Here is an 18,916-nt window from a genome sequence, read left to right as displayed (position 1 = left end):
ATAATGAGGTGGATGGACCTGGAGTCTGTCATACAGAGTGAAGTAAGTCAGAAGGAGAAAAACAAATACCGTATGCTAACACATATATATGGACTCTAAGGGAAAAAAATGTCATGAAGAGATTAGTGGTAGGACGGGAATAAAACACAGACTTACTCGAGCATGGACTTGAGGATATGGGGAGGGGGAAGGGTGGGCTGTGATGAAGTGAGAGAGTGGCAGGGACATATACACACTATCAAATGTAAATTAGATAGCTAGTGGGAAGCTGCTGCATAGCACAGGGAGACCACCTCTGTGCTTTGTGACCACCTAGAGGGGTGGGATAGGGAGGGTGGGAGAGAGGGTGATGCAAGAGGGAAGAGATATGGGAACATATGTATATGTATAACTGATTCAGTTTGTTGTAAAGGAAAAATTAACACACTATTGTAAAACAATTATACTCCAATAAAGATGTTTAAAAAAAAAAAAACTCTAGAAACAATAAATGCTGGAGAGGGTGTGGAGAAAAGGGAACCCTCTTGCACTGCTGGTGGGAATGTAAATTGATACAGCCGCTATGGAGAACAGTATGGAGGTTCCTTAAAAAACTACAAATAGAACTACCATACGACCCAGCAATCCCACTACTGGGCATATACCCTGAGAAAACCATAATTCAGAAAGACTCATGTACCAAAATGTTCATTGCAGCTCTATTTACAATAGCCAGGACATGGAAGCAACCTAAGTGTCCATCAACAGATGAATGGATGAAGAAGATGTGGCACATATATACAATGGAATATTACTCAGCCATAAAAAGAAACGAAACTGAGTTATTTATAATGAGGTGGATGGACCTGGAGTCTGTCATACAGAGTGAAGTAAGTCAGAAGGAGAAAAACAAATACCGTATGCTAACACATATATATGGACTCTAAGGGAAAAAAATGTCATGAAGAGATTAGTGGTAGGACGGGAATAAAACACAGACTTACTCGAGCATGGACTTGAGGATATGGGGAGGGGGAAGGGTGGGCTGTGATGAAGTGAGAGAGTGGCAGGGACATATACACACTATCAAATGTAAATTAGATAGCTAGTGGGAAGCTGCTGCATAGCACAGGGAGACCACCTCTGTGCTTTGTGACCACCTAGAGGGGTGGGATAGGGAGGGTGGGAGAGAGGGTGATGCAAGAGGGAAGAGATATGGGAACATATGTATATGTATAACTGATTCAGTTTGTTGTAAAGGAAAAATTAACACACTATTGTAAAACAATTATACTCCAATAAAGATGTTTAAAAAAAACAAAAAAACAAAAAAAAAACATTGTGAAAATGACTCTACTACCCAAAGCAATCTACCGATTCAATGCAATCCCTATCAAATTACCACTGGCATTTTTTACAGAACTAGAACAAAAAATTTCACAATTTGTATGGAAACACAAAAGACCCCGAATAGCCAAAGCAATCTTGAGAACGAGAAATGGAGCTGGAGGAATTAGGCTCCCTGACTTCAGACTCTACTACAAGGCTACAGTAATCAAGACAATATGGTACTGGCACAAAAACAGAAATATAGATCAATGGAACAGGATAGAGAGCCCAGAGATAAACCCACACACATATGGTCACCTTATCTTTGATAAAGGAGGGAAGGATATACAGTGGAGAAAAGACAGCCTCTTTAATAAGTGGTGCTGGGAAAACTGGACAGCTACATGTAAAAGTATGAAATTAGAACAATCCCTAACACCACACACAAAAATAAACTCAAAATGGGTTAAAGACCTAAATGTAAGGCCAGACACTATCAAACTCTTAGAGGAAAACATAGGCAGAACACTATACGACATAAATCACAGCAAGATCCTTTTTGACCCATCTCCTAGAGAAATGGAAATAAAAACACAAATAAACAAATGGGACCTAATGAAACTTAAAAGCTTTTGCACAGCAAAGGATACCATAAACAAGACCAAAAGACAACCCACAGAATGGGAGAAAATATTTGCAAATGAAGCAACTGACAAAGGATTAATTTCCAAAATTTATAAGCAACTCATGCAGCTCAATAACAAAAAAACAAACAACCCAATCCAAAAATGGGCAGAAGAACTAAATAGACATTTCTCCAAAGAAGATATACAGATTGCTAACAAACACATGAAAGAATGCTCAACCTCATTAATCATTAGAGAAATGCAAATCAAAACTACAATGAGATATCATCTCACACCGGTCAGATTGGCCATCATCAAAAACTCTAGAAACAATAAATGCTGGAGAGGGTGTGGAGAAAAGGGAACCCTCTTGCACTGCTGGTGGGAATGTAAATTGATACAGCCGCTATGGAGAACAGTATGGAGGTTCCTTAAAAAACTACAAATAGAACTACCATACGACCCAGCAATCCCACTACTGGGCATATACCCTGAGAAAACCATAATTCAGAAAGACTCATGTACCAAAATGTTCATTGCAGCTCTATTTACAATAGCCAGGACATGGAAGCAACCTAAGTGTCCATCAACAGATGAATGGATAAAGAAGATGTGGCACATATATACAATGGAATATTACTCAGCCATAAAAAGAAACGAAACTGAGTTATTTATAATGAGGTGGATGGACCTGGAGTCTGTCATACAGAGTGAAGTAAGTCAGAAGGAGAAAAACAAATACCGTATGCTAACACATATATATGGACTCTAAGGGAAAAAAAATGTCATGAAGAGATTAGTGGTAGGACGGGAATAAAACACAGACTTACTCGAGCATGGACTTGAGGATATGGGGAGGGGGAAGGGTGGGCTGAGACGGAGTGAGTGAGTGGCAGGGACATATACACACTATCAAATGTAAATTAGATAGCTAGTGGGAAGCTGCTGCATAGCACAGGGAGACCACCTCTGTGCTTTGTGACCACCTAGAGGGGTGGGATAGGGAGGGTGGGAGAGAGGGTGATGCAAGAGGGAAGAGATATGGGAACATATGTATATGTATAACTGATTCAGTTTGTTGTAAAGGAAAAATTAACACACTATTGTAAAACAATTATACTCCAATAAAGATGTTTAAAAAAAAAAAAACTCTAGAAACAATAAATGCTGGAGAGGGTGTGGAGAAAAGGGAACCCTCTTGCACTGCTGGTGGGAATGTAAATTGATACAGCCGCTATGGAGAACAGTATGGAGGTTCCTTAAAAAACTACAAATAGAACTACCATACGACCCAGCAATCCCACTACTGGGCATATACCCTGAGAAAACCATAATTCAGAAAGACTCATGTACCAAAATGTTCATTGCAGCTCTATTTACAATAGCCAGGACATGGAAGCAACCTAAGTGTCCATCAACAGATGAATGGATGAAGAAGATGTGGCACATATATACAATGGAATATTACTCAGCCATAAAAAGAAACGAAACTGAGTTATTTATAATGAGGTGGATGGACCTGGAGTCTGTCATACAGAGTGAAGTAAGTCAGAAGGAGAAAAACAAATACCGTATGCTAACACATATATATGGACTCTAAGGGAAAAAAATGTCATGAAGAGATTAGTGGTAGGACGGGAATAAAACACAGACTTACTCGAGCATGGACTTGAGGATATGGGGAGGGGGAAGGGTGGGCTGTGATGAAGTGAGAGAGTGGCAGGGACATATACACACTATCAAATGTAAATTAGATAGCTAGTGGGAAGCTGCTGCATAGCACAGGGAGACCACCTCTGTGCTTTGTGACCACCTAGAGGGGTGGGATAGGGAGGGTGGGAGAGAGGGTGATGCAAGAGGGAAGAGATATGGGAACATATGTATATGTATAACTGATTCAGTTTGTTGTAAAGGAAAAATTAACACACTATTGTAAAACAATTATACTCCAATAAAGATGTTTAAAAAAAACAAAAAAACAAAAAAAAAACATTGTGAAAATGACTCTACTACCCAAAGCAATCTACCGATTCAATGCAATCCCTATCAAATTACCACTGGCATTTTTTACAGAACTAGAACAAAAAATTTCACAATTTGTATGGAAACACAAAAGACCCCGAATAGCCAAAGCAATCTTGAGAACGAGAAATGGAGCTGGAGGAATTAGGCTCCCTGACTTCAGACTCTACTACAAGGCTACAGTAATCAAGACAATATGGTACTGGCACAAAAACAGAAATATAGATCAATGGAACAGGATAGAGAGCCCAGAGATAAACCCACACACATATGGTCACCTTATCTTTGATAAAGGAGGGAAGGATATACATTGGAGAAAAGGCAGCCTCTTCAATAAGTGGTGCTGGGAAAACTGGACAGCTACATGTAAAAGTATGAAATTAGAACAATCCCTAACACCACACACAAAAATAAACTCAAAATGGGTTAAAGACCTAAATGTAAGGCCAGACACTATCAAACTCTTAGAGGAAAACATAGGCAGAACACTATACGACATAAATCACAGCAAGATCCTTTTTGACCCATCTCCTAGAGAAATGGAAATAAAAACACAAATAAACAAATGGGACCTAATGAAACTTAAAAGCTTTTGCACAGCAAAGGATACCATAAACAAGACCAAAAGACAACCCACAGAATGGGAGAAAATATTTGCAAATGAAGCAACTGACAAAGGATTAATTTCCAAAATTTATAAGCAACTCATGCAGCTCAATAACAAAAAAACAAACAACCCAATCCAAAAATGGGCAGAAGAACTAAATAGACATTTCTCCAAAGAAGATATACAGATTGCTAACAAACACATGAAAGAATGCTCAACCTCATTAATCATTAGAGAAATGCAAATCAAAACTACAATGAGATATCATCTCACACCGGTCAGATTGGCCATCATCAAAAACTCTAGAAACAATAAATGCTGGAGAGGGTGTGGAGAAAAGGGAACCCTCTTGCACTGCTGGTGGGAATGTAAATTGATACAGCCGCTATGGAGAACAGTATGGAGGTTCCTTAAAAAACTACAAATAGAACTACCATACGACCCAGCAATCCCACTACTGGGCATATACCCTGAGAAAACCATAATTCAGAAAGACTCATGTACCAAAATGTTCATTGCAGCTCTATTTACAATAGCCAGGACATGGAAGCAACCTAAGTGTCCATCAACAGATGAATGGATAAAGAAGATGTGGCACATATATACAATGGAATATTACTCAGCCATAAAAAGAAACGAAACTGAGTTATTTATAATGAGGTGGATGGACCTGGAGTCTGTCATACAGAGTGAAGTAAGTCAGAAGGAGAAAAACAAATACCGTATGCTAACACATATATATGGACTCTAAGGGAAAAAAATGTCATGAAGAGATTAGTGGTAGGACGGGAATAAAACACAGACTTACTCGAGCATGGACTTGAGGATATGGGGAGGGGGAAGGGTAAGCTGTGACGAAGTGAGAGAGTGGCAGGGACATATATACACTATCAAATGTAAATTAGATAGCTAGTGGGAAGCAGCCGCATAGCGCAGGGAGATCACCTGTGTGCTTTGTGACCGCCTAGAGGGGTGGGATAGGGAGGGTGGGAGAGAGGGTGATGCAAGAGGGAAGAGATATGGGAACATATGTATATGTATAACTGATTCAGTTTATTGTAAAGGAAAAACTAACACACTATTGTAAAACAATTATACTCCAATAAAGATGTTTAAAAAAATAAAAGAAAAGAAACCAAATCTCAAAGATAAAAAAAAAAAAAAAAAAAAGATGTCACTTCTCCCTACGTTTGTCCGAGGGGACGTTCCCAGCCCCTGGCCATGTAGCCAAGCTCCATGTCCCACGTTCTAAACTTCTCTATATTAAAATAAATAAGCTCTCTCTCTCCTTTCAGTTGTATAACCATCCTTTGGTCACTTTTGTTGCAATCTAGAAAAAAGTTTTAATAAAAAATTGTAAGTCTACTCTTACCCATAAAGGTATCTGTGGGAACATTGCCTATTTTGTAAGAATATGTGAAATCTATCCTGGCTGAAAGAGAAGTAAAAATAACCCATTGAGGCTAGTGATAACTTTAATCCCATACTTTTCAGACTCTGGTCCCTCTACTTGACAGTTCACTCTGGCTGGCACACCAGTTCCACACCAGCCCTGGGTACCAATAGTCTATTAAACACATGCCTAGGAAGACGTAGGGAGAAGAGCTGGGGGTGGGTTTCATGAGATTACCATCATCTTCTCTGGTCACAAGTGCCACTGCTTCCCGTGGTCCTGGAGAATCATCCTCTTGCTTTCTACAAGGACACCTGGTCAGAAAGACAACACACTGAGTTTCTGGGGAGAAGGGTCTGGGTAGAAAGCCAAAAAGAGTAGACCCCACCCAGAGAGAGATGTCTCCACAGTGTCCAGGTTCAGAGACCCCAAAGTGCCCGCTGACATCTTGTTGTTTAGCCCCTCCTCAGGCACTGTCCAAGCCTCCTCCGCAATTCCTGGCAGCAGCATCCCGGGGACCCCTGCCTCCTTCTCCAGCAAGATCCATGTGGAGGAGGAAGAAGCAGCACAGGTCCCACAAATGAATCTCCAGACCTCCCCCCCATCCCCCCACCCCTCGCCCCAATCACAGGGTCTTGTTAAACAAAAGGCTTCATGTCTCAGTTGAAATCGTGTATTTGGATTCTTGCCCTAGTATCTGCTTTTCCCCAAGAATAACAGCTGAGTATATATCCCACGGGATCTTTCTGATGACCTTTCCAAACAAGAAAAGACTTCCTCTAAAACCCATGCTTTGGGAGGGATCAATAAACATATAAATATCTGTTGGAAAGAAAGAGAAGAATGAATTGTTGTCTCCAAGCTGGCATCATCCCCATGTATTAGTTTTATTTTCATTTGCTTACAATCTGAATTTTAAAAGTGCAGTAGCTGATATGAGTCCTGCACTTCATAAATACTACCTTATTAAAGGTGAAACTGTCAAATGAAAAAATAATTTATAACAATTTGTCATGAACTACAAAGATAGATAGACCCTGTCAAGAGAAAAGGTAGATTTCTGGCTGTAGTGTTTTAATAATTAAATTTGCCACCAACTTAAAAATTCGTATGAGTGTTTTCCTATCCAGCCTGGAGAACGAAGTTCCAGCTGGTATTTTCTGACTATACTCAAAAGTAAACCCTTTCATGATTCTCGGATGAGAATCAGTGATCCACAGAGTAAAGCATATTAAAGGTGCTTGATGGTTGGTTTTTAAATAAATGAGGGATTGTGGGTTACAACCTAACATGCAGTTGACTGATAATGTACCAAAGCTCAATAAAGCTTCAGTTTTAAAAGTTGGGGTGAAACACGCTTCTGTTACGTTAAATTCAAAGGGCTATGAAAATCAGGAGAAATGTCTCACCTTCTACTTCTGCCTGAGAGAAGAGCTGAGAGAAGGTGGCCACATTCAATAAACATCCAGATGTGTAAACCAACAAATAAGGATCCAGCCAGCACATGATTCCATGCATATCGTCAGTCAGATTGGTACTATCTTATTTTAAAAGCAAAATTTCTCTTTGAGGCCCATTTGATAAAGTTTCTGGCTCATAAAAAGGAAGCACCAGAAGGGGATAGCAATGCAGATACACTTTTCTAGTTGGATGTGGGGACTGGAGCCGACATCAACGAGAAGGCTATGTAGAACCCAGCTGGAAGGAGGAAACCAAATATCTATCAAGCCAATGCTATGAGCCACTTGGCTAAGTGCTATTTCATTTAACCTTTCCCATGAGGCTGTGAGGCAGTTACACTTTTCTCCACTTTACAAATGAGGAAACTGAAGACTAAATGGTTTGTCCAAAGTCACATAGCTAGAAAGCGGCAGTCAGATCTCCAACCCTAGGACCTGCAGCCTTAGGACGAAGGATAGGAAGTCCAGCTCAGAGCGTGTGTCCTAAATCGTTATGCCTTTCCTTTGGCACTCTACAAGCTTTCCTAACTAAATTAGAGAAAAAGAACCACTGCATTTTACAGTATAGTCAACTATTTAAATTGCCTCAGAGTTGGTAAGAAGGAGCCCTTGTTTTCAGATTTGAAATGGAATAGGCTGTCTGTTTTTCCATATAATTCAACGTCCAATAGGATTGTGCATGTAACATTCGTCATGTATCCCATTCTTTAGGCCAAGCTTTACTTGATATTAACAGGTGTAAATGAAGATCAGCATTCAGAGCATCTTCTGCAAAATGTTTTTTACAGCTCAGGCTCCCTTTGGCTGGGGAGCACTTCTAACCTTGACTTCAACAATGTACCAAAAGAGAGACAAGACAGCCCCTGGAACAAAGGAGTCAAAATGCATATTGGTCCTTGTCTATTCCAAACCCAGATTTTTTCTGTAAACGCTAAATTGAGAGATTTTACCTAGACCAGTTCATGTGCAACATACCATCACCTTAAAACACATCCATACAAGGAGTTTTCAGAGATTATGAAAATTTTATTGACAAAGAAAATCTTAAGTATACACACCCCCTTAAAAATAACCACCTCAAACGTGTAGGAAACACTTTGTTTTCTACTCATTATACCCTCAATGCCAGAAGCACAAAACTGCAACACCAAAGTACAGACCAATATTTTCGAAGGGGATAATTGTTTGAGATAATAAAATACTAGAAAATTAGAAGAAACCAATCAATGTATTCATTTCACAGGCTGAACCACTGAACCTTTATCCAAATGAATGTTTCCACTGTGAGTCAATATACGTGGCCATCAGCTCTTTGTAACACTACCCTGAAAACACAGCGTACATCTAAAAACATGATCGGGTTCTTTGAGCACAGTAAGAACTGAGGGCCAGCCTGTTTCACAGGCTGTGTGTATGGCTGTACAGCAATGGTTCAGCGACAATCACTAGAAAACGTAAAAGTATGCTTCATGATGGGATGCAACTAGTTTTTCAGGGCAACTTTTCAGTTCATTTCTGATCATCATTAACCGATCCACCGCTGTCCCCTGGAATCTCCCTCGTTTACCCTCTACCCCACCCTTTACTGAACAAGTCTATAAACATATTCCAGACATGCTGCATGCAAGAGAGGAAGTATGAGAATATGAACAGATTCTAATGTCCTGGATACAACTAGAAAACACATAACGGGTTCTCGCTGTCAGAACACACTGATGTCTGCAGCTGAAAGGCCCTTAAAAGAGATCTTATGGAGGTTTAACTCAAGGAAGGAAAAAAGGCCTGTTACTTGACGACAGTTTCCAGGGCCTGGTGTAGCTACATTTTTAGGAATGGCTCCAAGGATCTGCCTGCACAGATTTGGATGGAGCGAGGAAGGCACAGATGGTGGTCACGTGAAGGCACAGACCGACTGGGTGGCTCAGTTACAAAGTCTGCTCATTTAGGCTGCTGTATTCCTCCTATTTCAAGTGCTGCCAAGTCCCGGCTGTTCGCCTTCTTTCCAAAGTCTTGATTCATTTAATTCTCCTGAAGGAGGTGGAAGAGAAGGAGGACTGTGCAAATCTTACTGTTTCATGGTTTAGAAGAGACAGTCACCATCTTGGCACCGTGTCAGATTTTAAATGTAACATTTTGCTAAGTGTAAAGCTCGGTGTCTGTTCCTTTTCTGTTGCCATTACTGTAACTTCAATATTTGCAAAACACAACCTCAAAATACTTCAAATCCAGCCCAAAGCCGTTTGTTATTCATGCAACACAATTCTCACATGTATCAATACACAGTGAGTTTGCAGCACAGCAATCTTTTCTTTCTTTCCTTTTTATTTTTTGTATTTTATCTTTTGTTTCTTCTTCACTAATGAATTTTTTCTCTCTTTAGGGATTTAAGAATGATTCAAGCACACAATAGCAAAATCCCCATTATATACACATTTTATATATATATAAAATGTGTATATATATGTTCACATTATATATATGTGTGTGTGTATATAAATATATATACATATATATGTATATATACATATATGTATACACACACACAAACACACACACACACACACACATATATATCTCCTGATTATTACCAAGCTTATCACCATGTCAGTTCTTACTGGTTGCATTATTTAGAAAAAGGAAGCACATAAACTAGAGTTACTCTACCATTGGAAATATCCTGTGAATCGCTTGTAAAGCATAGACCACCCTAGTGTTGTGTAGAATTTAATTTTCTGATAGAAAAATTTGTAGTGTTTGCTATAAAAAATTGTTTAAGGTATTCAGGGTGTGATTCCAATGGTGCCTTATTCAGAGTAATTAGCATTAAAGCACTGGTTTCTCACTCTTTAAAAAAGAACCCACAGATTATCAGTCATTTTCTTTTGGAGGACACTGTCAAAATCAAAATGGATTCAGTTATTGGAATTTTTTTAACAGGGTACAAAGTATTTTTTTAGGTCATCATCAGGAGGCTTGGTGTGTGTTGATGTAATTTTTGTGTATCAAACCTCTGCTCCAGAATCATCCATTAAGCCCCCGATGTGCATTTTTGGCCGCTTTTTTTGTGTGTGTGGTACGCAGGCCTCTCACTACTGCGGCCTCTCGCGTTGCGGAGCACAGGCTCCGGACGCGCAGGCTCAGCGGCCATGGCTCACGGGCCCAGCCGCTCCGTGGCACGTGGGGTCCTCCCGGACCGGGGCACAAATCCGTGTCCCCTGCATCGGCAGGCGGACTCTCAACCACTGCGCCACCAGGGAAGCCCCTAAACTCACCTTTTTTTTTTTTCTTTGCCGTACGCTGGCCTCTCACCGTCACGGCCTCTCCCGCTGCGGAGCACAGGCTCCGGACGCGCAGGCGCAGCGACCATGGCTCACGGGCCCAGCCGCTCTGCGGCACGTGGGATCTTCCCGGACCGGGGCATGAACCCGTGTCCCCTGCGTCGGCAGGCGGACTCTCAACCACTGCGCCACCAGGGAAGCCCCTAAACTCACCTTTTTTTTTTTTTTTTTTCTTTGCGGTACGCGGGCCTCTCACCGTCGCGGCCTCTTCCGCTGCGGAGCGCAGGCTCCGGACGCGCAGGCGCAGCGGCCGTGGCTCACGGGCCCAGCCGCTCCGCGGCACGTGGGATCCTCCCCGACCAGGGCATGAATCCGTGGTCCCCTGCATCGGCAGGCGGACTCTCAACCACTGCGCCACCAGGGAAGCCCCTTGGAAGGCCATTTTTAAAGCAAGTCAATACATTAAAAGGTTTTAACATCTGTTAATCAGGTGTTTTATCTGGAGGGCATAAAATATATTTACAATCCTCCAACTAACTTAACATTTCCCTTTTTATTTGGATATTCATATCCTGTAATAAATCGACACTATTGTCACAATCGATGGCATTATTCATATACCTCTTAAGGCAAACAAGGAAATGATTTTTTTAGAGTAGGATTTAATGATTAGTAAAATATATCAATAGGCAATGTGGAGAAGCAAATTAAGCTCAATTATCTTGAATTTCTGCTTTCAACAGAGCATACTAATAGAGAAAGTTTTTGGTAACATTTATGCTACCTGAATTTGCATTCTGAGCTCCTTCCTTAAAACCTTGATATTGTTCCAAATTCAATGATAACAATAACTAGAGAGAAAAGTCTCCCACCATAGGGTAGCTGTGCTCTTTTAAGTCGCAGTCACTTCAAAACAAAACCCCAAACTACCCTCCAATTCAATGGCCAAATGTTCAAATAAGGTCCTCAGAAAACATTAGTTTAAGGCTCTAGTTACCTGTGCATACAAATCAATAGTAAGATTACATATCAAATATAATTTCATGAATGGGACACTCAGCGTTACTCAATCTTCGTCAAAAGTACTTAGCTGTCGGGCTTCCCTGGTGGCGCAGTGGTTGAGAATCCGCCTGTGGATGCAGGGGACACGGATTCGTGCCCCGGTCTAGGAAGATCCCACATGCCGCGGAGCGGCTGGGCCCGTGAGCCATGGCCGCTGAGCCTGCGCGTCCGGAGCCTGCGCGTCCGGAGCCTGCGCGTCCGGAGCCTGTGCTCCGCAACGGGAGAGGCCACAGCAGTGAGAGGCCCACGTACCACCAAAAAAAAAAAAAAAAAAGTACTTAGCTGCCAAGAGAGATACTCTACAACATATCACAAATGTGCTATTTGTATAAACATTTCCCATTACAAATGCTCTTGTTTTCATTTAAATGAGTATTTTTAACCTGAGCTATTAATAAAAAAAAATTTTTTTTTTCTCCCTTGTAAAGCTTGTCTTTCAGAAGAAAGAATCTTTAAGCCTTCTCTCTTGTGATAGTAATTTCTCCAAATACAGACATTGCCCCGTAAGTACAGCTGGGGCTCATTAAATAGACTTCTGAGCATAATTATAATTAACAATTAGCTAGAAATTAGTTTCAATGATTTGTTTTAGATGACAGAATAGAAGCATAATGTAATTATTTTTAAACCTTCTGTATCATTAAGAATACAACTACCACCAGCTTTCAATTACTGAGGAGCAGACAATCACCTAAAGCATTCACTAAGTGAACTATTTACAGATCCAAAATAAGGGAGCAGAGGAAAAAGGCCAGGGGCCCCAACCCAGGTGTTTGTAATTATTTAGCCTTTTGCAAAGTCTCTTCCTTTTCTCCTCTGCTCTTTTAAGCTGTTTCATGCCTTGAAGACATCTCTACCAAGGAAAATAGAGAAAGACACACTGGCTGTTCAGCTCTCCCCTCTGCCCGGTGCTTTTCTCTGAGTCATAGTGAGGATCTCGGCCAGAGGGGGGAAAGGCCTGGAGGAAGATCCTACAAAATTTAGCAAGTGTGTCTGAAACTGTCCAAATCGAACTGGACTGACAGGAAAGAAGATTATATCAGTAAAAGGTAAAATGAGTATTAGGAATAGACTCCAGACTTTAAAGATAGATCTATACCATTCTTTCCCTGTACCGTGTTCTTTTAATATCCCAAAGTCAGTTTAGATCTTAAGAATTAAAAAAAAAAAAAAAAAAACTATGGAAACCTGAAGAAATGCTCTTTCATTTCCTGAAAAATATAAAAATATTCATTTAGAACAGTGAACATTAGTTATTGTCAAATTTCATTTTTTCTTCATTTTCTTTCTCTTTTCTGCCTTAAAAAAAAAAATCTCAGCTAGTCAGGGTGCTGTTTTCTCTCCCACCTTTGAGCAAGACTGTTAGACCTTTTGCTGCTGACCTTCGGAAGTTGCCAGGGAACACATCCTGACACCCACGTAAAAGACCTGGTACCTGTGTTTCCACATCACAAAGCAGGCCAACAAGCACACAAGGCTGCAGACCAAGTTCAGAATCATCTGGATGATTAAGAACAGTTTGAAAGTGCCAGTGATGCTGGTACAGTCAGTCACATCCCGGTACACAAAGGTCCTGCTGAGGGGCTCGGAGGAGGGCAGTTTGCACTGGCAGGAGTCGAGCGTGGTTCCACAGGTGAACTGTGTGAGTTGTGCATAGTGGTGAGCGGCGAACGCCACGGCCAGCACACAGACCGTCAGGCCAAGGGCGCTCAGCAGAAAGTACAAGAGCTGCAAGAAAGCAGAAGAAAACCTTTCCAGTTATAGAGAACGTTGGATGACTACTGGCAAAGCTAATAAAGAAAAGCTCTTCTTCTTCTTCTCTCCCAAGAAGTTTCCTGATGGAGCGGCTGTCTCTCCTCAGAAACATGGTACCCAAGACATGGCAATGGCTCGTTATGGACTGTTAGCAATCTGGTCACAATCTGAAAAACTCTGACCATAGTTTCATTTGTCATACAGATGGCGGGTGTTTTTCACGAATTGAGCCAACAATATTAGCTTGATTTGGGGATGTTTGTATATGGATGTAGCAGGCAGCTTAGATGACTCCCAAACACAAGAGCCATCCCTGCAAGGCATACTGTGCTTGTTTTGACCTTAACAACTGCTGATATAAAGACTGAAACAAGACTAGGAAGTAGAGAACAAATTTCTTCAATGTAAACACTGTGTTGGCCAAAACTGGCAATGATTGGTCAACTAGCAACATGGGTTAATAAAAAAGACTATATTCAATGGACTGGTTGCCAAACTATGTCCAGGAAGGCCAGGATCCCCACTGAGAGGTTGCTGGGAGAAAAAAAATTAGGGTTCCAGGAGGTAGGTGACTTGATCACCTACAAGTCTCATCCCAAGTCCACCTATAACCACGTGGTTTCTGAGCATAAAAATAAACTGTAAATGGTCCCTCGGCCACCAAGGTTCTGAACACCGTTGGCTTATGTGTTAGCCTTGGAATGGAAAAGTCTGGTTAAAGTTCTAACTCTGCTACTAAAGAACCACGGAGTCCCTGAACAACTCAGACATTCACCCTACACCTGAAATATTTGGATCAAAAATTGTGGGTGCTTGTTGACATGGCCACAATATAAACCATTTTACAGAACAAGAAATCTTGTGATTCGACTTCCCCACTGAACACCTTTCTCTTAATGGCTCAACCTGCTGAGGATCTAGATAAGGAACAGAGTCCCCAGCTGTGGGGACTGGTGTCCTGAACCCAGTTCTTAGTGCAAGATTTACACTCCCAGAGTCAAAAGTTGCTCATAGAGCAATTCTGCTGAATGCGAACTCCTCAAAGGAAGATGAGTCACGTCCAGGTTCAGATGAAAGTTGCTCTGAAAAGGTTATGCCCTCCCCCTGCCTCCAACTAATTGCAGCTCAAAATAAAAACATGTATGCACGATTATAAAATATGTGTGCATAAGTTCCCCCAGATGAGTGATTTTGCACACAGGGACAATTTCAAATGTTTTCAAGTCTTAAATATAGAATACTTAAAAGTTTATTTTTTCTGTCCTGACTGCTGGTGTGTGTGTGTGTGTGTGTGTGTGTGTGTGTGTGTGTGTGTGTGTGTTGGTGCCCTGAGCATGCATCTGGGTTGCTTGGAAGCTTCACTGCGGACACAGGAAGAGAGTGGACCTGGTTAAAGCTATTTCATCTTCCTACGGCTGCACGAGCAAAGAGTGCAGAGGTTCTTTGGATCTTCTCATCAAAAATATCTTAAACACACACACTCTCTTTTTCATTTTCAAATCATACGAAGAATTGTCAAATACAACCCACATTTCTTCATCTGTGAAACAGTTTATGGAAACATCTATCTCAGGGACATAACAAGGATAACGTATACTGAACACGTCCAGGCAGGCCTCCCTTGGAGGAAGGGAACCAGAAAAACACACAGTGGCACCATTTCAAAAAGTTAAGAGGAAATATTTAATCTGTGCTATTGAATGCATCACCTTGGTCCTGCCTGTCGCCCCAATTTTCAGTGGCCATATTTTCTGCAAAAAGAAAGGTAGTTCTTGGGCTAAAAAGTATGGACTTATTTTGTGGGGCCATTGGGGCAGAATATTTGAATTATTCAGAGTTGTTTTGAAATATTCAGGCTTGACGACTGACTTCAAACTCTTGATGCCAAGGGCCAAATTAAATTGTGCTGGCCGTGTCGTGCGTGCCTGACCGTGGCAGCTGCATTTCCAGTGCCGGCGTCAGGGAACTGGGAACTGTTTGCTCTGGGAACACAGAGACATGAGTGACTATACCAGCAGGGAGGGCCCGAATTCAGGGATAATTTTTCACCTGAGAGCCATCTGCTTGGCAGGATGGCCCCGTTGGAGTTTGCTTCATACACTTTATTGCCACTAGTGGATGGGACTACAGAGGCCCTGTCATAACTCTCTCCCACACACTCATCCTTAGATAGAGAATTTCTATGACATCCCCTGGGGCATTATCTTGAAACAATGACAATAATCCCTCATTCTCGATCTGTAAATTATTCCAAGAGCTGCAAAAAATATTCTCTCATAACCATCACAAAAATCCGTTTGCTGAAATGAGGGTTTTGTCTCCTCTTAAAAGATAACTTTTGGGACCAAAGAGCAAAAGATTTGCCTAAGACTTTGACCAAGTACAGCAGTGCCTGCTGATGGTTACAGGCATGGACAGGGGATCAGACAGCCTGAGTTAGAATCCCTGTTCTCCCCTCCGTAACGATGAACCTTGGGCAAATTAAATCAATCCCATGGGTACCTTTGTTTCTTCATCTAGCACCTAAGTCACAGGATTACTCTAAGGATCAAAATAATTGATACATGTAAAGGCCTTAGAACAGTGGCTGGTAGGCAGTAGCACTATTTAAGTATTCTTGAAATAAACACATGAGTAGACCTGGAAAGAGCTGCCATTTCTCAGAACTTTTAGGATATCAACCCTATACTGGCTTTGTGTTATTCTATGTCACGTGTGAGTGACAACACATCCTTGGCTTGTAGAAAGGACGTGAACATTTACACAAGCACAGAGACCGCTCAGTTTTAATTGAGCATCTTAAATATGCTAGAAGCCTCAAGAGCACAGACAAAAGCCATGCCCCTCAGCTCCTTTAAATATGAATACATTTTCATTGGTGCATTAGCTCACACATTATGATTCTGCCTCTCCCACTGCAGGAAAGCATCGGGCCAAGTAAGCAAGAGTGAGCCACAGAATCAAGTTTCTTATCCATTTCAAGACATAAATATAGACTTGATCGGCCAAAGCCTGTGGGCTACATCTGCAGCGCTGCAGCATTTTTCCTCCGCGGCTTTTAACTCAGCTGACAGCAACAAGCTTCTGGGTCAGAATCTGTAATTTAAAATCAAGTGGCTTGTTTTACCTACACGGCACGAATAACTATCAATAAGAGTGTTTACGATGACCTTGGGAAGGCCAGCAAATACGTTTTGATACCAGCGGGGCTCGGGACGCATCTGTCTTGCCCGTGTCAGTCCGGGCGCCCGGCCCTGCGCAGCGGGCGGAGGCGGGCGCCCCTGGCGCTTATGTAACCACAGCGCCCGGGCGCGCCCCGCGCTCGCCGCCTCTAATTGGTACCGGCCGCCGCTTCGGCTTCGATTTAATTACCTTGCCGGCGGCAGGCACGGTAAAGCCCCTCTACTGCTCGACGAGCAGAATGAGGCCGCGGAGGCAGCCCGGGGGCCTCCTGGATGTGGGCGCCGCGCCCTTGAGCCTGCAATGCCCTCGTGGGGAATGTGCCCCGGAGTGTGTTTGCACGCACACGAACCAGACACGCTTCTGAAAATCATCAAGGTGAGCCCCGAGAAAACAGGGCCAAGAGCATAGGCAGGAGGCCCAATCAGCGGCCGGATGGCCCGCCAAGCCCAGGAGCAGGACTCGGGAGCAGGGCCCGGGGAGAAAGATGGAAGGCGCCGGCGGCTTACAGGGCTTGCCAAAGGGCCTCCAGAGGAGACTGTGCTAGGTTGAGGTGAAAAGACAGGCCCCCGTGGCCACTGTCTGCAAGGAAAAGGGAAGTGTGTGGGGCGCGTGTCGGTATGTGGGTGCGCACGCACACGCGCGCTAGCGCAGGCTGCAGTAAAGCGCTGCCATCGCCCCGTATTGCTTGTCCTGACTATCTGGGCGTTCAACAGAAGGAAATAAATTCGCCACCAAAGCTTGGTCCAGGGTATCAACACGTAAGCTCTAAAATGCGGTTTTGCTAGTGAGAAACACCTCATGAAGATGCATTTTATCCCTTCTCCTGCAAATGATGTCAGGAGCACAAGGGAAGTCCGCCGTAACCTGTTGTGCCTTTGGAAAACCTGGAGATTGACGGAGCTCATTTTCGACCTGAAGATAATATAGCGGGCACCTTACAGAGCTGGCGGCAAGCATCACTAAAGGTCACATTCAGGAGAAGAGAAAAGTGCCTCTGTATTTGTCAATGTCTGTCACAGGTGAAAAAAAAAAGATAGTTAATGAGATCTTCCTAGTGGTGAATTCTCAACCTGGCTGACATTGGCAGTGACTTTTTTATTTTTTAATTTTTTTGTCCTTGCTCCTTATTTTAAATGCAGACGTTGAGATGGCTTTAGGGGCCTCGGTGAAGACGTTGCTGTTGCCTCTGCTGTTTCCTGGGATCATGGTGGAGAGGGGGATGAGGGCATTTCACAGAAACTGATGAACCTAGTTTAGAGCCCTCTTTACCTAATGAATGAAATTCCCATAATTTAACAGATCATTTCTGACTAGGCTTTAAAAAACAAAATCAGCACTAAGCCTTGCAGTTTATTCAGACTTCTACCAAAAAAGTAAACATGGACTGATGTCTGCACTATCTGGCCTTCTTTTAAGGGACACCCTCAGACAGAAAAAGTAAAATTTCCAAGGTGGGGGGGGGGGGCATATCCACCAAAATTCTAACTCTATCAGTTTTTAAAATAGCATCCATTAAATTTTTAAATTAGAAGAGTTACATCTAACTATTGGAGAACATCTCAAAATTCAAAAAAAAAACCCAACACAATGTAGGTATAATCCCACCACTCAGAGAAACTATTTTTTCTATGCACATAAGAGCTATTTGTTTAATTTGCATAGGATCATAGTATACATTTTGTGTAGCCAGTTTCTTTTTGCTAGTTAAAATAATTTGAATATTTTATTCACTAATTACTCTTATGACATGACTTAAATATATATATGTATGTATATATGAGCACACTGCTTTTTTATGTCAATAGCTTTTATATCAATATACTAGAATATACTAACATCTTACAAAGGAGTATCCAGTTTTTATGTGTTTTCTTACAGAAGAAAAGTAAACAATGTGACTGGACCCCAAAACCAAAACAAAACCAAACCAACATTACAGAAAGCTTTTTGTTCTCTGCTACAGGAGTTGAAAGAAAATGTAGGAATTTGATTTCTACTAACTGATTTCTGAGTGGGGTGTTTATCTCCCTAAGCTCTGAAAGGGTGTGTCTGTGTTTCCTTTTGGAGCAGATTCTACTGTGCAGTGAAAATGCTGTGTACTTGAATTGGCTCCAACCAAACGCAGTGTCTCCAAAAAAAAAAAAAGGCACTCAAGGAAAGGCACACACACTTGCTAAACCAAGCATACCCCAACCTCCTGCCTTTGCCCTCAGATTCTCCGC

At 42.0% G+C, this 18,916-nt stretch overlaps 1 protein-coding gene across 6 annotated transcripts in view; it reads right to left on the bottom strand.

The window, feature by feature from the left end:
• SSPN (sarcospan) overlaps positions 1-18,916 on the bottom strand; it is a 91,739-nt gene that overhangs the window by 44,375 nt on the left and 28,448 nt on the right. For 3 of the 6 annotated variants that reach the window (XM_067008931.1, XM_067008933.1, XM_067008932.1), the window contains exons 3-4: positions 13,192-13,484; positions 6,194-6,270 (exon numbers count right to left, since the gene is read on the bottom strand). In XM_067008931.1, coding sequence (XP_066865032.1) covers positions 6,194-6,270; positions 13,192-13,484 — 370 coding nt within the window. Of the gene's footprint in view, positions 1-6,020; positions 6,271-12,044; positions 13,485-18,916 lie in introns of those variants that run through there. The other 3 variants (XM_067008930.1, XM_067008934.1, XM_059081202.2) reach the window with 3 other exon arrangements.

Source organism: Kogia breviceps, chromosome 12 (genome assembly GCF_026419965.1).
Source record: "Kogia breviceps isolate mKogBre1 chromosome 12, mKogBre1 haplotype 1, whole genome shotgun sequence".
Taxonomy (NCBI): domain Eukaryota; kingdom Metazoa; phylum Chordata; class Mammalia; order Artiodactyla; family Physeteridae; genus Kogia; species Kogia breviceps.
The sequence above is the reverse complement of the archived record's forward strand: the minus strand, read 5'-3'. Positions and strand labels throughout refer to the sequence as shown.